Source organism: Bos taurus, chromosome 1 (genome assembly GCF_002263795.3).
Source record: "Bos taurus isolate L1 Dominette 01449 registration number 42190680 breed Hereford chromosome 1, ARS-UCD2.0, whole genome shotgun sequence".
Taxonomy (NCBI): Eukaryota; Metazoa; Chordata; class Mammalia; order Artiodactyla; family Bovidae; genus Bos; species Bos taurus.
Genome location: NC_037328.1, coordinates 84,214,260 through 84,235,695, shown reverse-complemented (window position 1 = coordinate 84,235,695; position 21,436 = coordinate 84,214,260). Strand labels below are relative to the sequence as shown.

Below are 21,436 nucleotides of genomic sequence, written 5' to 3'. Positions count from 1 at the left end.
CATCTCTCCCAATTTACTATTTAATTAATTAACACAGGAGAAAAGTTGCATTTTCTTGTCTGGCATTTCAAAACAATAAAGTAAAAATAAGATGCCATTCAGAATTCTAAAGGAACCTTGCTGGAGCACTCACATTCATTAAAGCTATCATTAATTACAGAGTTGGACTAAGGATTATTCATTAGAATTCACATGCATTATTATATTATTCAAGGTTAAATTAGATTTATATCTTTCTGTACAAGTACATTAATAAAAAGACATGTAATAATACAGAGGAAAACATATACATGTATGTGTTTAAAAGTTGTTTACCTTTTCTATTATGGTTCCTCTTTTTTTTCATAGGACAGTGGAAAGTCACAGGGTGATACATCTAACAGTAATTTCCCTTTACAATGATGATCTGACTTCAAAAAAGAAATGGTATTATTGATCTGCCATTATATGAATTGAATTTATGGTCATGTTGGTGATTTCACTGAGTTATCTGCTTTCTCCTGCCCTATTTTGGAGGCTGGAAATACAAACTATAGTCCTGAGATAAACTTTTCTTTTGGTAAAGCTAACAACCACCTCTGAGGGTTGAGTCTATGACTTTACACTCATCAGTAACTCTGGATAAAAATTAAATAAGCTAAGTAATAAAACATGCACACATTTCATCTCCTCCCCTCCTGGCACCCAGATGCACACATATACATGCATAAATACGCATACACACTGACAAACCATCAGCCCTGCATTGTGTAGAAGTGCAGTCTCCTTTTCAACAGACAGAATGCTTCTTCATGCAAAGTCCCTAAGTATGCATATGATACATATGCATAAAACATCGCTCCATCTAAAAAAGTTACCACATCCCAGATGAAACTTTGAGGATCTGATCAGTGAAAAAGCAAGTTTGAAGTTGGAGGTGACAGAACTAAGAAATTTTTAAATTTTATCTTCTTATAGACCTTTTTTACTCTATGTACCAGTAACTTTTAATACTTTCACATACAATATTTTTACTATATTTAAGATGACAGGTATGAAATTGTGTTACTTTAATAACTTAATTTTAAGACGGACTTAACAGGACTTAACCAGGACTTAAACAATGAACTCCTGAAGTGTAAGGTGTCTGGGAACATTAACCCAGACACCTAGCACAATGACTGCATGTGTGAGTGTGTGTGTTAAGTTGCTTCAGTCATGTCTGACTCTTTGGGATGCTATGGACTGTAGTCTCCTCCTCCTCTGTCCATGGGATTCTCCAGGCAAGAAAACTGGAGTGGGTTGCCTTTTCCTTCTCTAGGGGATCTTCCTGATCCAGGGATCAAACCTGGGGCTCCTGCCGCATCTCCTGCATTGTAGGCAGATTCTTTACCGCTCAGCCACCCGGGAAGTCCCAAAATTGTTTACACTTGGCAGGATAGTTGGTAGAGTAAACAAATGTTTGAACAAACAGACCCTGCCCCACAGGAGAATAGTGTCATAGGGAAGACAAACATTAAAGTGATTTCAGCAAAAAATTACATGATTACCAGTGTACAAAATATTTGGGAAGGTATAGGACACTGGACATGCTTAATGAGAAGAGTGCAGAATTACCTTGACTGTTGACTCAGCATTTGTCTGGGGCACAAGGAGAGCCTCAAGGGGGGAAAAAAAGGAGTAAAGAGAGAATAGGGCAGCATGTATGAGAGACAGAGGGGGATAATTTCAATCAGAAGAAAATCTAGAAAGAAGTTATTCAGGATATGTACACATTTTGTTGTATGTTATTTCCAAAACAGGTAAATGTTTCACACTTTTGTGTGTGTGTTTGAGTTTGTATTTAGCTTGTGTGGGGGGTGGCAGCCACTGGGATCTTTTGAGTGCTTATAAATGTCTTAACCTAGCTCTATAAGGGAACCTGAGCTTCTCTGAACACTAATTTTTAAGCTGAGACTTAAATGATGAAGAAGAATTAGTCAAGTAAGAAGCTTTCTTCTCTTCAGGATATCAGAAGAGACTTGCAAACAGAAGTACATGGAGCATGTGAAACCACCCAAAATTGTCTGAGACCACAGCCCCATTCATCTCTTTCCTCTTCTCCGCAGGAGTCACTGTGAAAGGCTGATGCATCCAGGTCCTGTCATATGTGCACAACAAATGGCCTTGCTGTGAGGGCCATGTCAGAATATTAACCACAGGCAAGTGGGCAAACACGGTAACACAGACACACAGCTCAATTTGGTACAGCTTTATTTATGTAACTGGGGCTTCCCAGGTGGTACAGTGGTAAAGAATATGCCTGCCAATGCAGGAGACACAGGAGACATGGGTTTGAAACCAGGGACACAGGAGACCCAGGTTCCATCCTTGGATCAGGAAGATCCCCTGGAGGAGGAAATGGCAACCCACTCCAGTATTCTTGCCTGGAAAATTCCACGGACAGAGAAGCCTGGCGGGGTCACAACAAGTTGTATGCGACTGAGTACGCATGCATATTTATTGTAAAAAAAAAATTCTGAACACATAATATAATATGTGCCAGGCCCTAGGTTACCAGAGAATTTCCTACTCTGGGTTCTTACAGGGCCACTGCCTGATCTCAGCTGTCTTCGCTTGAAATCTTCTCACCTGACTCCCAGAGAGGTATGACGTCTCCTACTGGTTGTATTCTGCCCCAGCGTCCTATGTCCCCTAATCCAAACCAACCCAGCCACTATCTTCAGTCCACCCCAGAGCCCTTTTTCCCTGAGAACTAAGGCAGTAACAGGCTTTATATGTTATCCAGGATTATGCCCCACTCCACGCTCACCTGCTCTCTGCTATTTCCTTGCTGTTATTTCTGTGAAATCAACCAGACCCTTCCTTGTGTGTGTATGTATGTACTCAGTTATCCAACTCTTTCTGGCCCTATGGACTGTAGCCCGCCAGGCTCCTCTGTCCATGGAATTTTCCAGGGAAGAATACTAGAGTGGGTTGTCATTTCCTTCTCCAGGGGATCGTCACAACCCAGGGATCAAACCTGCTTCTCTTGCGTCTCCTGCATTGGCAGGCAGGTTCTTTACCACTAGTGCCACCCGGGAAGCCCAGACCCTTCCTTAATAGTATGCTATTAATATTACCAAAAACCCTTCAAACAAGCAGCCACTTTCTTTCTGTTTCCCATACAGAAATCTCTTGGAGTAGTATTTCTTAATACTCAACTTTCAACCCATTCTACTTCTTGCAACCTTAACATAGTTCTTTGTTTGACTCAGCATGTTTTCTTCCTGATCACATTTTTTCCCCTCCTTTCACATACTACCAAACCTGATTTCAACTTTTACTCATTGGTTTGTTTCCTTACAGTTAATCGCCGACTCACACAAATTAACATCTCTACTCACCATAAAGTAGTGAAAACATACGTAATTGTGGCAGTAAAGGAAATCACAATCTTCAGATTAGATTATTTGGGGCTTATTGTTATCTTAAAACTAATCTTTATGATTTATAATATGAATATCTTATTTTCTTTTATTCCTTCTATTCAGAAACAATTGAACATCTTCAAAATATAGAAGATACAAAGGAGATGAAATAACTAGCCAAAGGGAAACTAAAATTAGACAAAACAAGAAATCCAGGGTAAGAGTAATTCACGAAATGTGTGCTGTAGAGTCTAGGCACTTGCCATAAATAATTCTCTGAAATTTTAAAATAGCAACAAAATGACAGAAGGAAGCTTGTTCAATTACATAATTCAAAATGCTCAGAAGCTTACAAAACAAACTAGTTGCTCAAGAGAAGCAGAGTCATCTGTGGTGAGGAGTTTCTGCAGGCTCTCAATAAAACAGTGTGATGAGTGAGCGGTGTTCCCAGCTGCACCTCCACAGCAAAAGCAGTCACGGGCTTCCTGAGGCTGCTTCTCCTACCTTCTCTGGACTTAAGCTGTTCACAAGATCCTAAACTGCAGTTCAGTAAAAGTCACCATAGCAGGAGCCAAAATAAGACTATGTAAAGACAGATTTCTGATCATTTTTCTTTTATCTGAAGATAAAATAGACATCACCAGAAGAAAGTACATAGTCCTCACGAAATCCTCCATTAACTTTTCTTCTCCCAGCTGAGCATTTCTGACAAATTTGCAAGTCAGAAAGGAATGTTGGCAATTTAGGGTATATTCACTTCCATTAGTACTCAGCAGAACTGGGGATGGGTTTCATGTGGTTTTATAAAAGTTAAGGAAACAGATGGGAACTGAGGAAACATTTGTGGGCTAAGCCAAGATTTTCCTCAGAAAAGAATTTTGGATTTATTTCTAATATAGATAAAAGGGTAAATGCCAAGATTTTGCTATTGAACACAACTGTGATGGTTTAACCTAGAAAAATCAATGAGGTAACTGTTAACAAACATCTCCCTATGCAGTCTTTTTTTCCCCCAGTTTTTTTTTTTTTATCGTGGTAAAATACACATTTAAATTTATTATCTTAACCATTTTTAAGTGTACAGTTCAGAATATATTTATGCTTTACATACTTTGACTTTTCAAGAAGGGATCATTTTTATAGACCCTAACTCTCACAATGGCTCTGAGTTTCAGTGGCTTTTGAGTTATTTGTAAGCATAAATAACCAGAAATTAAACTGTGTTCATACAACTTAGTCCTGACATCTGTTTGAGAAATTTTCAGGAAAAGTTTCAAAGATGTAATGTACAATTGTTCCTGATGAATTTCTTTACCAGTTGATAAAATACACAAGCCTGGTCACTACTGGAAAAAGCTGCCCTGAAGTCTGGTCTGGAAATTCTAGAATGAGAGTTAACCAGAAGGAAATTGCTTTTTAAGCATAATAATTTATAATATATTAGATTTATAATTTTGGGAAAACATAAAGCTGTCCTTTGAAAAATGAGACCAGATTTTAGAGCCCAACTGATGGTTTCATCTGTGGGAAAATAATTAAAGCAACAGATTGTCAAGGCTCACTTTCCTCCACTCAGACTGAACCTTGAAGGGTCCTGAGAGGCATGCCACACAGAGTGCCCTGACTCTAAAGGACAGTAACCGGTACTCCTACTGTATAGCTTATGATATCCTGAAGTCATCCGGTATACTTCACTCTTCCACTTTGATATTTCGGAACCAGATGTTTTCTTCCCTAACTACTCAGTTATTGGTATTAATTAATTTGACAAACACCTATTGAGTACCTTTTACACACTATGCATTCCAAAACAAATGAGCCAGGAATCATGACCCTAACAAGCTCACAGTCTGTGCTTCCTACTGATGGTCCAAGATGTTCTGATCAAGAAAAATATCCTTCTTTGTCCTTATTATACCTAAGAATCTCTATTACAGAAAACCAGGAGATTTTTTTACTCCCTGGGAATAAACACATCTCACAGGTATATTTAACACAGAATTATATAAACAAGTTTCCTCAAAAAAAGGAACCATACTTACCATTAATTGAGTGACTGAATTCAGTTGTGTGATGCTATTATTCCCTTGGAAGGCCTTTCACCTCACTTGAAATGGCTTAAGTTCAAGTTTCTTTGTCTGACACCAGAGCACAACTTCCTATAATATGGGTCTCTGCCAGTCCAGCATTTGTGAACTTGATGCTTCATTCTAGCAATAATTTCCTATCGATGTTTTTTCTCTCTTCACCCTATCACACATAATGTCTATGAACATAACACTCTGATTTCATTCTGTCATTTCATTGTTCAGAAAATTCCAGTGATTGCCCAATTTCTGGTAAACTGTGACTAGCCAGAAACTCTCCTAAGATTATGCCTTCCCTACTTATCCAACCCCATCTCTTATTCCTCCACAGTAGTTGTACCTCAAACATCTTTAGCTTTCCGTGGTTCTTGCTGCTGGGAAGCCTTTGTCTCCCACCTTCATCCTCCCATTTCAAGTTCAGTTCAAATTAATCTCTGTTCTTTTGAACTCTCTTCAATTGATATTGCCCACATCAATTTTCTGAAATTAGTGACTATTATTGGTATAGTTCTTTAGAACTTAATCTCATACTGCCTTGGACTGTTATTTAACTGATTCCTCTCTGCAACTTCTCGTTCCAAGGGGATTGTAAACTCTCCCCAGAAAGAAGGGGCTCATCTTAAAAGTCGTATGCACTTGTGTCTCCTCCTAATATTAGGCAATTGTTATGCATACATTTGGTGTCCAATACATTGAGGAAATAGCTATGGAATGAATGAATGACCACTGACTGCAAATACATTTTTTTTCCTTTCCTTTGCAGTTGGTGCTTGCCTTAAGTCCTGTGTATTCCAATCTCAATGTTTTCAAAACTTTCCAACCACAACCAATAGGACGACATTCTTTTATACCATGATCTGGTGTGTAGGTGTATATACACATACACATATGCACATATACATAAACACCTGAAACAAAATTTTACAAATTTTACAAATACATATTATCTACACTAAGCAATATATTCCAATGTTTTATATCCTATTTTTTAAAGACACTGATCATGACACATTAAACTGATTTCATTGCCAATAAAGAATTACAATCTACAGTATAAAAACTTAATACTTCTTAGATCAATATGAGGCATATAATATTGCTCTTGAAAAATCCTTAGACCAAAACACTGCCATGAATACTCATTCTGTTACTGACAGTTTGAGCTACAATTATTATCTTTACACAGTTACCTTGAAATAACATCTTACCGTATTCCACCATAGAATTTAGAATCAGCTTCAACTCCTCCCACTCTGCCTTTTGAAAATTGGGACACAGTTAAATAATAATACACAAAATGTCCTTTAGCTTTCTATTTCTCGTCTTGACAAACTTTAGTGGCATATAAATAAAAATTTCCAGGACTAATTTTAATCAGACCACTTGCAGATGATAAAAGTAGATACATTCATATTTTTGTTTCTTTACAATAAGAGCATGAGTTTTTGTTGCATCTGGGAATTTGAATCCCAGCTCTGCTGACTTAACCTGAGCAAGTTACTTAAACTGAACCTCCATTTCTGCATCCACACAATGGAAATAATAGTATCAACTTCAAAGGATAGATTTTTGGGGGCTCCAAAATCACTGCAGATGGTGACTGCAGCCATGAAATTAAAAGACACCTACTCCTTGGAAGGAAAGTTATGACCAACCTAGATAGCATATTGAAAAGCAGAGATATTACTTTGCCAACAAAGGTCCATCTAGTCAAGGCTACAGTTTTTCCAGTGGTCATTATGGATGTGAGAGTTGGACTGTGAAGAAAGCTGAGCGCTGAAGAATTGATGTTTTTGAACTGTGGTGTTGGAGAAGACTCTTAAGAGTCCCTTGAACTGCAAGGAGATCCAAGCAGTCCATCCTAAAGATTAGTCCTGGGTGTTCATTGGAAGGACTGATGCTGAAGCTGAAACTCCAATATTTTGGCCACCTCATGCGAAGAGCTGACTCATTGGAAAAGACCGTGATGCTGGGAGGGATTGGGGGCAGGAGGAGAAGGGGACGACAGAAGATGAGATGGCTGGATGGCATCACCGACTCAATGGACATGAGTCCACCAACTCCGGGAGTTGGTGATGGACAGGGAGGCCTGGAGTGCCGCGATTCACGGGGTCGCAAAGAGTCGGACACGACTAAGCGACTGAATTGAACTGACTGAAAACAGGCCATGCAAGTAAAGAGCTTATTATAGGGCTTGGGACACACAAGTGTTCCATAAATGGTAGTAACGTTTGATCACTGTAACAAACAAGTAAACGTATCGCAAACTTCCTTTTAGGGTCATAAAGAAAGATTTAGTCATAAGAACAGAAGTGAGATTACGTTTTCTCTTTGTAGTCAGACTATACATATAATGTAAAATTCCACTTCTGGTTTTACAGATCATTAATACCCCTAAGAAAAGGCTCTATTTGTGGTGCTGGATAATCATTATATAATAAGGAATGTCTACTGAAATTAAGGCTTCCCCGGTGGCTCAGCGGTAAAGGATTCGCCTGCAATGTAGGAGACAAAGCCTGAGCTACGGGTTGAATTCCTGGACTGGGAAGATCCCCTGCAGAAGGAAATGGCAACCCACTCCAGTATTCTTGCCTGGTAAACCCCATGGACAGCCCATGGGATCGCAAAAGGGTCGGATACAACTTAGAGGATAAACAACAACTGAAACTAAAAAATTTTATATATATATATAAGAAAAAACTGCCCAGTTTTGCTAATTTCATTTAAATTTGTTTTTGCTTAATAAAAAAATTCTTTTTAACTCGTTTGTGTTGAAGTGTGCTTTAATTCAGCAAAATACTGTACACGATACGCATACATAACACTCAAGATGTATAGGAGCTTGCTTTGAATAAAGCGAGACCCGGCGCTTCATTTCAGCCTTCCAAGTCAAATTTTTATTCCAGTTGTCTTTACAATATATTCCTTCTTACTTCTATTCTTTCATACCCTCATCTTACTTAGGTCTTGCTACTTACACGGTATTCTTAACCGCATTTCGGCAGTTAACAGTAAACAACTACGTTCCCACAGAAAGTGTTTTCCCCCTAACCTGTTCAATTTAGCACTGCAAAACAGCATATCTTGTCTATTCCTCCGGAAACACTGGTCTACACCCGACCAGGCACAGGGGAGTTGCATCCCCTTTCAAAATTACTTAAGTCATCAACATTCCCCTAGCCCCAGCTCGCTCGTTTGCTAACGAGAGCTGCGATGTGTTGAGACAAACACTTCGGACAATTTAATTGAACCGAAGTGGAGACCTCTGGGGATGAACTTTCAGTCACTACACTCCTGATGATACGTGTGCGTGTTGGGCTGCTGAAGGAACCAAAGAAAGTAGAGAGCCAGAAGCAGACCTGCAACAGGAGGTCTGCAACAGAGGAGCCTGCCAAAAGCTGCGGCCTTGGTATACCAGACACAGCCGTTTAAATTAATCCAACCCGCTAAATGAAGGGGGGGTGGGGGGGTGGCGCCGACGCGGCGATCGAGAGCCCGCCCCCCTCCACGCGCGCCGCCTTCCACCCACACTGCTGAGCCCCGGCCCTTGGTCCGCGCAGCCTCTTTCGTCACGTCCGGGCGCGGCCCGCCCAGGTGGCCGGGAGCCGGGGCGGGGGCGGAGTTGTGGCGGTACTGCGGGTGACAACGGTCAATAATGAAGGTGGCTGCGGCGCGGCAGCCGACTCAGCTGCGCCGGGTGGGGGCGGCGCCGGGACCGCGCCTGTAGGACCTCGGAGCCGGCGCGGGAGATGGGGCCCCAGCGCGGGGAGTGAGGCGGCCGCGGCGAGCGGAACTTCAGCCGGAGGGGCTCTCCTGCTTTCCCCTCTGGCTCGTCAGCCTCCACCTGGAGCCCCTCGCCCCCCGCGTCTCGCGGGACGGGAACGGCGACGGAAGGGGCATGTGGCGCTGGGTCCGGCAGCAGCTGGTAGGTACCTCCGCCTCTCACCTCTCGGACGCTCGCTCTCGCGCGGCTTCTCGGGCCCGGGTGGCGGGGAAGGGCCGGCGGCGCAGAGCCGCGAGGCCGGAGCGCGAGCTCCGGGCTAGGCCGCATTGGAGGCGGGTCCGGGAGCCGGTAGTGCCCCGCGCAGCCCCGTACACGTCTCATCGCCGAGCCCGGGGCCCCGAGGCCGGCGGCGGGAGGCTGCCGCTTCCTGGTCGCGCTTCTCGGTTACTCCCTCTTTCTCGCCGCTCCGAGACCAAAAGTGGATGCGGAGCGGGGTCGGCGTCTCGGCTGAGGAACTCGGGTGGGGGGACGGAAAGAGAGTAGGTGTTGGGGAGAGAGAAGAGGCTCGTGTTTCCTGCCTTTAACAGTTTGGGACTGGTTTGAGTGAAGGGGACGGCGAGGATCTGTCTCCAGCCCCATCTCCTCGCTGTTTTCAAGGTTGCGTGGATTATCAAGGAGAAGCATAACTTGTCTAGTCTAACTCCTCTCAAAGAAATTTTACCCGAAGCCTGGGTAAGAAGGAATATTCTAAAACCCCGTCTAGTTGCGAAGCTAAGTGAGAGAATTATGAAGGACGGTTTTCTTCCTGCCTTGTCCTCACCCCACCCCAGGTGAAACTTTTGGAATGGGAACCTTACTTTTTTCCGTTCTCGAGGCAATGTGAACGCGACCGATTTGGAACCAATGGTTAACTTTTCAGTTTTACTGAAACATCTGGAGAAAAAAAAGAATTTTAGAAAAGTGTGATTTAAGGCATATAAAAAGCGCCACCTTTCTCCGAATTAATTCACAAAGAAAACTTTCTTGCTTGCTGGCAACTACAGACCCCAAAATACAACGGTAAGGCAACGTTGACAGTTAGGAGTGAAATTGCTCCCGGCTGAAGAAGTCTACGATTACCTCCATGATGTCTGTTCCTAGTTGCTGGTTAATTTCTAAATCGCATTAGTAATTAAATGCTGCTACAATTCGGTGTTTTCATTTACTAATTTAAAAGACAATGAAGCAGAAACGGTTTTTGTGGGACTGTAAAGATTTGGGGGGACTAAAAACATTGATACCTCCTTTTACCTACTCTAGAAGAGCATTTTTATGTTTAAGAAGTATGCTGTTTTAGAGTCAGCCTTCTGTTAATTCATTTGGCAGGGGGCATCATTCTCAAAAAAATACCTTATAAATAAAACTAGAACTGCCTGCCACTCCCTCAAGCACATGTTAGCTCTCTATTTTTAGGTAATTGTGAATTCAGATATCCCAGATATATTCCTTATTAGACAACCAAGCTAATGATGTCGTTATAATACCAAATTGTTGTAATAGTTTGGCTTTATTGCAATAAGCCGCAGCTGGGTAACTTGACTCTAGAAGTTAATTATTTCAAGTCTGACTTCATGCTTTTGATTTGCCCATCTTCATGTATAGAAATCTTGTTTACCTGATGGTGTTTTTGTATGCCAGTGGTTTTTTCTAGTTTTTCTTAGTGGATTAAGACACCACTTCTCAGTGTTAGGTATTTTTTGTTAACTTGGATAAAATCCTGATTGTATTCTCATCTTCAGAATAGGCAATTTGTTAATTTTTTTAAAAAATGGCTTCAGCCAAACACAGCTAACAGGAGGGGCAAAAAGTCTTGTGTGGTTAATTTACAAGAAATGCCTTATGGAGTGATTAACAAGTTGAACAAGTTGCCGTGCATAAAAAATGCTATCTCTGATATTAGTCACTCACTTCACTGGTTTTACTTTTAAGTTATCAGATCTTCCAAGTATGTAATCAGACCTGTGCCTATGTAGGAGTTTGTCTCTTTGATTAAGTTTGTACAGTCACTTAAATTATATGTAAAGGATAGTGAATACACAGAGTAATAAGTATATTTTACTATCCCAGTCATAAACTGCCTTCCTAGTTACTGCACCAGAATTCTTCAGTTCGTAGGCTAGTTTAAAGTATACTTTGATTTGCTCAATGGGTTGAGTTTTTCAGCAATAGAGTCACTAGACGGGCACAGCAACCTGCTCCAATACTCTTGCCTGGATAATCCACTGAACAGAGGAACCTGTCCGGCTGCAGTCCATAGGGTCGCAAGAGGAGGACACACACACACAAAGTTCAGATAAATAGGACAGCTTTGGAGAGGTTAATAAGCAGATCACAAAGACAGGATTTTTGAAATTAAAAACATTATTTATTGTATGAATCCTGATTTCTGGCCTCTTAAGTTGTTGTGCCAAAAAAAAAGTTTATTGTCATTTTGTTACAGAAACAACTTGTATTTTCTATTAATTCCTTGTTAAATTAAACACAACTTGACTGCTTATCTCCACAAACTATTTTCACTTCTTGACACAATGAGAAAAATAGAGGAGGTTGTCAGAAAGTTGATGTTTTTCTTTGGGAAAGTAGACTGAAAAGATTGAACTATCCTTTCCTTTTTCATTCTTCGTTTTTGAGCTCACAATCCTAGTTATTTTACACTAAGAAAGTTTTCTTATGATGTCTTTCTGGTACAATGAGTATTATTCTAGCATCACATGTGTTAACTCATTAGAGATGGCAACACCTCGATTATGATAAGTGCCAGTAACCCGTTGTAGTTTCATATTTAGATTTTTATGGTAGCCATTAACCACAGTGGCTATTAAAATTTTAATTAATTAAAGTGAATTATCAACAACAAAATTAATTAATTAAATTAAAATTCCACATGGCTATTAGCTACTGTATTGGACAGTTCAGAATAGAACATATTCATTATCACAGAAAATTTTATTGTACAACACTATGTTAGATTTAAATGAAAGTCTTTGTCAATTCATATTTTAATTGACATGTAATATTTCTTTACAGTACAATGTAATGCTATATTTTTAAAGCACTTGCTGTGTGCATACATAATAAGCTAAATACTGGGGACACAGATGTTGGTCAGTGAGGGCCTTATTTATCTCTGTATTTCATGTCTCACACAGGACTTGACATAAGAGTAGACACTGGGTACATGTTTTTTGAATAAATGAATAGGTGAGAAGATAAAAAATTAATCCATATTATTGCTTCTGTGTTTTGAGATAAAGTGACAAAATTCAAGATTGACCAGTCCAGAGGAAAGCTGGAAACTCACTGTAATTTTTAAAAATACGACTTAATGTTGTTGTACTAGGATACAGTTTCTTAAATTGTTCTATAAATGTAGTCCCTTCAGGTTTATATCTGCAGTGGCAGAAGGAGGCTAGTAAGATTGTCTTCTGATTCACTGAGAAAAATGGTAAGCCTAAAAGCCTATTCACATTCACCAAACTTGTTTATTCCTCTGTTCTCTTTACACTTGTCACAAAGAAAAGTATGACAGTCCTCTTTTCCAGACTCACCAGTCCATTTGTGTTCTTTCATCCTGCTCTCCGCATCAATTATCTGTAGTCTGTTTACTCTTACTTTTTCTTTAAGCTGTGAACACATTAATGCCTCCCTCTACTAATTTACTTTGCCCTGTACCTGTGTCAAAATGTTTTCAGTTTTCTAAAAAATAGGTCTTTCCTATATAACTATGCTGTCCAGGACTCTGAAATGTGGCTAGTTCAGACTGAAATATGCTTAAGTATAAAATACACATAGGATTTTAAAAACAGTGTAAAAAAAAGCATGTAAAATAGCTCAACTTTTTATATTGGTTACATGTTGAAAAATATTTTAGATTTATTTAGTAAAGTAAAATACTGTAGTTCATTTTGCCTGTTCCTTTTTACTTTTTAAAAAATGGTTACTGGAAATTTAAAAACTACATAAATGTAATGCCGTATAACATTAAAAGTGAGCTCATTTTTCCTTATAGCACATTATGTAAGTCTAGATATCTTAAGCAGTAGACTAGTCTGTAAATATCTTGGGATGGGCTATATTTTATCTTTAGAACCCTTGCACTCAAGACAGCAGCTGGCCCATTGGAGGTACCCACCCACCAAATGTTGGTTGACTGAATATCAGGTTTCTTTCCACATCAGTTTGGAAGTACCTGTGTTCTTTGCCTTTCTCTCAAGGAATGAAAGAGGAGTAGGCCAAGGAAGCAAGGCCTATGGTGGTGTTATTTTGGTGTGGCTAAGTAAATTTTAACCTCAAAAGTTAATGTTTTGAGGCTTCCCTCGTGGTCCAGTGGTTAAGACTGCGTCCTTCCACTGCAGGGGCTGCAGTTCAGTCCCTGGTCTGGGAAGTTCTGCATGCTGCAAAGTGCAGCCAAGAAAATATTAATGTTTAAGATCCTAAATCTTAGAATATTTGCTTATTTTATCTCTGTGTTCAGACATATATCCTCAGATACTCAGTTTTTCATTTGGTTAAAGAGGTCAAGCATTAGTGAAGTAAAGTGAAAGTCGCTCAGTCATGTCTGACTCTTTGCAACCCTGTGGGTCCATGAAATATACAGTCCATGGAGTTCTCCAGGCCAGGATACTGAGTGGATAGTCTTTCCCTTCTCCAGAGTATCTTCCCAACCCAGGGATCAAACCGGGGTCTCCCACATTGCAGTCCAATTCTTTACCAGCTGAGCTACCAGGGAAGCCTGGTCAAGCATTAGTGGAATCCCAATTATCCTAGCTGTACTGAAGTAGGGACCTTGCCCAAATGCTCCAAAGAACCTTGTGATTGCCACTATCATTATTAACTATCCTCTTTATCCCTACAGTCTGTTTTCAACATAGCAGCCAGAGTGATCTTATTAAAACACAGGTTAGGTCATGTAATTCCTGTCCTTCTAAGAACTTGCCTTCTTGCTCAGAGTAACAGCCAAAGTTTCTGCTAGATCTGTATCCAAGTCCCTGCCCAGACCACTTCTCATCTCCCATCATTCTTCACCCACTTTGCTTTATCCACATACACCTTGCTGTTCATCAGAAGTGCAGGACGGATTTCATTCAGTCTTAAGATTGTTGCCCTGGCTGTCACCTCTGGCTAGAATGTACTTCGCCCCAGTTAATTTGGTGGCACCTTCATTCCCTTCCCCTGGAGAAGGAAATGGCAACCCACTCCAGTATTCTTGCCCGCAGAATCCCATGGATGGAGGAGCCTGGTGGGCTACAGTCCACGGGGTCACAAAGAGTGGGACACGACTGAGCGACTTCACTTTCACTTTCATTCCCTTCAAGTCTTTGTTTAGATGTTATCATTGAGGCCTTTTCAGTATTAAATTGTAAATTGCCACGTCCATACTTCCCTAGCCCCCTTCCCTGCCTTTTTTGTTTGTTTCTCTTAGCACTTATGACTATTTAACATATTTTGTACTTTACTTATCTCATTTATATCATGAAGGGAAGGATTTTTGCCTATTTTGTTTTAGTTCTCCATGTAACAAAAACTTTCTCAACCTGCATCCATACTTTTAGGTAACACTCTTTCTCATTTATTCATTCACTCAAACATTTTCTGAACATGTACTCTGTGATAGCATATTGCCAGACTCTGTAACAACCAAAATGAAGCAACCACTGCCCTATCCATTCTTCTAGGACTAATGGATATTTGAATTTCTGTCTGTTTTTTTCCTGTTTAAAAAAATGTTGCAATGGCCATTCTTGCTTGTGTGTTTTTTTAAATTGGCATACCTAGAAGTGGAATTGCTGGGCCATGGGGTGTGCACTTTATGACTGTTACTAAATGTTGCTAATTATTTTCCAAAACCATGTTCCCCTTTCCCTACATCTTGGTCAACACTTTGTACTGTCAGACTTGAAAGAACTTAACCAATCTGGTGAGTGTGAAAGGTATCTCATTTTGCTTAATTTGCATTTTCCTGATTGCTAGTGAGATTAAGATGTCCTGTATTTCTTCTCTTTTTTAAAAAATTTATTTATTTTTGGCTGTTCTGGGACTTTGTTACTGCATGGGCTTTTTCTCTAGTTGAGCCAAGCTAGGGGGGCTACTGTTCGTTGTAATGTTCAGTCTTCTCATTGCAGTGGCTTCTCTTGTGGAGCACAGGCTCTGGGGTGCAGGTTTCAGAGGTTGCAGCATGTGGGCTCAGTAATTTCAGCTCTGGGCTCTAGAGCGCAGGCTTAATAGTTATGGCACACTGGCTTAGTTGCTCTGCTCCATGTCGGATCTTCCCAGGTCAGGGATTGAACCGTGTCTCCTGCACTGGCGGGCAGATTCTTGACCACTGAACCACCAAGGAAGCCCCCTTTATTTCATTCATATGAATAGATTACCCATTTTTCTGTTGAGTGGTTTGTTTTCTCCTTATTAGTTTCCTTTGTAGTCTGGATGCCAATTCTTTTTTGTGTATGTTGTGAATATCTTCCAGCCTGCACTTTGTATTTAACTTGATGTCTTTTTTGATATTTTAAATTTATTTGTAGGTAAACTTATTATTAGGTGAATGATTTCTACTTTTTATTACTTATTTAGGAATTCCTTCCTAGGGTCATAAAGCTGTCTTTCTGGCATTTTCTTAGAGTTGTCTAAAAATCTAGTTTTACAACATTTAGGTCTTGAATATGCCTGGGATTTATTTTTGTATATGGAATAGTGAAAGTGAAGTCACTCAGTCGTGTCCGACTGTTTGTGACCCCATGGACTGTAGCCCACCAGGCTCCTCCATCCATGGAATTTTCTAGGCAAGAGTACTTGAGTGGGTTGCCATTTCCTTCTCCAGGGGATCTTCCTGACCCAGGGATCGAACCCGGGTCTCTCCCGCATTGCGAGCAGACGCTTTACCGTCTGAGCCACCAGGGAAGCCCTATGTGGAATAAAGTAGAGAAATTTATTTTCTCCCATATAGAAAGTTGTTTGTCCCAGTACTGTTTATTGAATGGGCCATCTTTTCTCCACTAATCTCTGTTGTTTGCCTTCTCTGTCATATTGCCTTCTCTGTCATATACCAGTATTCCCTTTGTGTTGTGTTCTCTTTTTAGGCTCTCTATTTGGTTTCACTCATCTATTGATCTGGTGGTGCATGAATAATATAGTACAATATCTTAATGTAGTGTTTTATGATATCTGACCAGGCAAAATCCCCAATCCTTTTCCCACCCCTAGAATTGCTTTGGCTCTCTACTCTTCCATATGCTATTTTTTATTTGTGTCATCAGTTTGTCTAATTCTGTGGAAAATCTTTCTAGGATTTTGATTGGCTTTGCATTGAATTTGTTAAGTTCTATTAATATTTTTCTCTTTGATTATGTAGAAGCTGTAGATTGTATTTTTATCCTTTTATTATCTCTCTCTACTTACAAATAATATAGGGATTTACAAGATTTTGACTTGTGTTCCCTCTTACCTTCCACATTACTATTACTTAATAGTTTAACTTTGTTTTTCTTTTACCAGCTTTATTGAGAGATAGCCACATATAATTTTCTCATTAAAGTGCACAGTTCAGTTTCTCAGTATATGCATAGAGTTGTGCAGCCCCACCACACTCTGATTTTAGAACATTTTTATACTCCCTAAAAGAGATTCCCTGTCCACTCTCTTTCTCCATTCCCCCCCGCAAGCCACTAGCCCCACTAGCCCCCAGCTGTGATCAATCACTAATCTACTTTCTGTCTCTATGGTTTTGCCACCTCTGGACATTTTGTGTAAATGGCATCATGCAGTATGTGGTATTTTGTGATGGTCTTTTCAGCTAGCATAATGTGTTCAAGGTTCATCTGTGTTGTAGCATATATTCATACTTCATTTCCTTTTATTGCTAAAATTGCATTGTATAGATATACCAGAGATTGTATTCATTCATCAATTAATGGACATTTAGTTGGTTTCTGCCTTTTGGCTGTTAGAAGTAATGCTTCCTTTTCCATTCATGTGCAAGTTTTTTGTGGATGTGTATTTTCATTTCTCTTGGATAAATATGTAAAGAGTGGAATTACTGGGTCATGTGGTAACTTTGTCAGGAATTGCCAAATGTTTCCAAAGTGATTGCTCTGTTTTACATTCCTACCAGTCATGTATAATATAAGGGTTCCAATGTCTTTATATCATTGCCAATACTTGTTTTTGTCTTTGATTCTAGCTGTGGTCATGAACATAAGTGTAACTCATGGTTTTGATTTATATTTGCCTAAGGACACGACTGAGCGACTGAACTAAATGATGATTTCAAACATCTTTTCATGTCTCTATTAACTGATTTGTTTGTATTTTGTGAGGCTTTTCTTGATGAAATGCTTATTCAGATCTTTTAACACATTTTTAAGTTTTCTTTTAGTTATAAGAGTTATATACATATGTTCTGGATATAAGACCCTTAGCAGATACATGATTTCACAAATACTTTCTTCCATAATGTTTGTGGAAACGCAAAACATTTAAACTCAAAACATTCTCTAGCTTTTTACCTGTTATTCATTTTGATTTACTACAGTGATTTTTTTTATTCATCATTATTTAATTTAAAGTTTATTTACTTGCACGTTGGCTGTGCTGGGTCTTCTGGTTGTGGTGAGCAGGGGCCGCTGTCTAGGTGTGATGTGGCAGCTTCTCTTGTGGAGTGCAGGCTTCAGCAGCTGTGGCTCCCCAGCTCTGGAGCACAGGCTCAGTAGTTGTGGCACGCCGGCTTGCTTAGTTGCTCCGTGGCATGTCGTGGGATCATCCCAGACCAGGGATCTCACCCAAGTCTCCTGCGTTGGCAGGTGGATTCTTTATCACTGAGCCATCAGGGAAGCCCACCGTTATTTCTTGAATATCACCTCTTGCCTATGTATTTACTTTTATTCTTGCTGACATACATTCTTTAGTTATTTTTAAGCAAGGCTTCATGTGTGGTAAACTCCCTTAGTTTTTATGGCTTCAAAATGTCTTTATTCCTAATTATTATTGAATACTAATTTAGGTAGATTCAGAATTCTAGATTAACAGTTACTTTCACACAGCACATTATTATTATTGTTATTTTTGGCCACACTGTGCGGCATGCAGAACTTCCTCAACCAGGGATCGAACCCATCACTCAGCATATTGAAGATACTACTTATTCCTTTGCTTTCAGACATTTATTGGTGGTGTAAAGTGTGCTTTTAATCTAATAGTCATTACTTTGCTGATAATCTCTGTAACATCGTTTTGAAGATTACCTCGTTGTCCTCTATTTTGCAGTTTTACTATGCTGTGCTCACATTGTTTCATATGATTTTTGTTTCTCCTGCTCTACTCTTGTGTGTGCTTTCAATTTGAAAGCTGTCGTTTCTACAGTTCAGAAAATTTTACAGCTTTTTTTCCCCTTTAAATGTTGCTTATCCGACTTCAGTTTTCTCATTCTCGAACTCTTGCTTGATCTTTATCTATGCTCTGTGGCTCTTGCCTTCTTGTTTATGTTTCTCATATGTTTTCTCTCTGTGCTGCTTTCAGTGTGAATTCTCAGCTCTAGTTTGCAGTCACCAGTTTTCTCCTGTGTCCATGGGCTAGGCCTCTGGTCTCCCGCCTGGCCTGCCTCACTTCTCTCCCCTCACCTCGCCCTTCCCCTCACCTGTCTTCCCACCCCAGGCCTCAGCAGCAGCTCCTAGCAGGAAGGGAGGCTCCAGGGCCAGGGAGGAAAAGCCATGGGCTGCACTCCAGTCTAGAGTTTATCCTTGTCTTCTGAATTTTTAATTTAAATGACTCTCCCCCACCCCGCCCCAAATTTATTATTGGACCTCTTTCATTTCCATTTGTTCTTGATGCATATTTGCCTGATTTGTCTTGTAGTATTTTGTTCTTAAAAAAAAAAGTATTATTCTGTTACCTCTTTGGAGATTTTACACATATTTAAAAGTACACAGCTGTTTTTAGCCTCCTTTCAGTTGAACCTGACTCTTGGACCTCGGTACAAAAGGGGATTGAACTTCAGACTGCCTATTTCCAGAGCCAGAGTACCAAAGGCTCAGCCCCTGATCAGAAAAGATTACCTTATTTTAAGCCTAGCTAAGTCGTTTTAAAGAGGAAAAAAAAATTTTTTTTTAATCTATCTTGTGAAGTAGAAGAAGAGTTCAAAGTATGTACTTTTCCAAGGTTACTAACTAATTAGTGCTAGAGGCAGGACATAACCCAGAGTTTTTGCCGGGCATATACGAGGGTGGAAGAGAATTAGCAGGAGCAGCAGTTTTCCCTATATATCTCTTTCCCATTCCTTCCATTTTTAAATCTAACCAAGAGGGAGGCAAGAGGAGAGAATGAGTTGGGGAAAGAAATTGTAGGTAGCAGTGGTATTCTGGAGATGGAGGAGACAGGTCTGAGAGGAAAAGGAGAGAAGCAATCAAGAGTTCCTGTAGTTTAGCCAATGTGGCCATTTTCAAGTTGACATAATATTCTAGGTACTAGAAGAAGCTAGGCCTTGCTTGTACCCTAATATATATCTCCTCTTGCATATGTTATCTAATATCAAATGAAATACATTTTAATTGATTTTGAACATTGTGGCAAATTTTTTAGAAAGGTTTTCAGTTTTAAATGCCTTTTTTCACCTTATACCTTAGGAACCACAAAATTGTTTTGATATTTGAGAACCTCGTGATGTTGATGTAGAAATTGGAAATGCTGAAAAGAGATAGGATAGTTGTCCTTTTTTATTAGTAACTTTTATTACATTTGTAATGAAATTATGCCATAGTTTATTTTTATATATTTAAAGTTGTTATTTAACTATTCAGAAGAATGTGTTTGATAATTTTCTGTAGGAAAAAAAGCAAGTCATCTAGTGACTTACTGCTATTTCAGTCAAAATTTTACTCATTTTGGTGGATGAAACTGGAGCCTATTATGCAGAGTGAAGTAAGCCAGAAGGAAAAACAGAAATACAGTATACTAACGCATATATATGGAATTTAGAAAGATGGTAACAATAACCTGGTGTACGAGACAGCAAAAGAGACACTGATGTATAGAACAGTCTTATGGACTCTGTGGGAGAGGGAGAAGGTGGGAAGATTTGGGAGAGTGACATTGAAACATGTAGAATATCATGTAAGAAACGAGTTGCCAGTCCAGGTTCGATGCGCGATACTGGATGCTTGGGGCTGGTGCACTGGGACGACCCAGAGGGATGGTGTGGGGAGGGAGGAGGGAGGAGGGTTCAGGATGGGGAACACATGTATGCCTGTGGCGGATTCATTTTGATACTTGGCAAAACTAATACAATTATGTAAAGTTTAAAAATAAAATAAAATTAAAAAAAAAATTTTTACTCATTTTATCTGATTTTCATTTCACTCTTTGTGTTTATTAAAGGCATTTTTTTTTTTAATGATGTTTTATTCAGGGCAAGGGTCCTGACGTCTCATTTTGGTATTTTCATAGTACCAAGCATATTACCTAGCACATAGTCAATGCTCATAGTATTTATAATGAATTTTTTAAATTAAATTATAGGGTCACTTAACAAATGAAATACTAAGTTGCTTGATATTTCAGAATGGTCGAATCAGTCAGTCAGTTCAGTCGCTCAGTTGTATCTGACTCTTTGTGACCCCATGAACCGCAGCACGCCAGGCCTCCCTGTCTATCACCAACTCCCAGAGTTTACTCAAACTCATGTCCATTGAGTCGGTGATGCCATCCAACCATCTCATCCTGCCGTCCCCTTCTCCTCCTGCCTTCAATCTTTCCCAGCATCAGGGTCTTTTCAAGTGAGTCAGTTCTTCGCATCAGGTGGCCAAAGTATTGGAGTTTCAGCTTCAGTATCAGTCCTTCCAATGAATATTCAGGACTGATTTCCTTTAGGATGGACTGGTTGGATCTGCTTGCAGTCCAAGGGACTCTCAAGAGTCTTCTCCAACACCACAGTTCAAAAGCATCAATTCTTCAGTGCACAACTTTCTTTATGGTCCAACTATCACATCCATACATGACTACTGGAAAAACCATAGCCTTGACTAAATGGACCTTTGTTGTCAAAGTAATGTCTCTGCTTTTTAATGTGCTGTCTAGGTTGGTCCTAACTTTTCTTCCAGGGAGCAAATGACTTTAATTTCATAGCTGCAGTCACCATCTGTAGTGATTTTGGAGCCCCAAAAATGGTCTGTCACTGTTTCACTGTTTCCCCATCTATTTGCCATGAAGCG

General features: G+C 39.9%; 1 protein-coding gene across 4 annotated transcripts in view; it reads left to right on the top strand.

Moving 5' to 3' along the window:
- Positions 1-9,094: 9,094 nt before the first annotated feature.
- The window catches only part of ATP11B (ATPase phospholipid transporting 11B (putative)), a 121,607-nt gene continuing 109,265 nt past the window's right edge, over positions 9,095-21,436 (top strand). For all 4 annotated transcript variants that reach the window (XM_002684898.7, XM_059888420.1, XM_010801333.4 and 1 more), the window contains exon 1: positions 9,095-9,401. In XM_002684898.7, the coding sequence (XP_002684944.2) occupies positions 9,375-9,401 (27 nt within the window). In that variant the 5' untranslated portion in view covers positions 9,095-9,374. The remainder of the gene's footprint in view (positions 9,402-21,436) is intronic.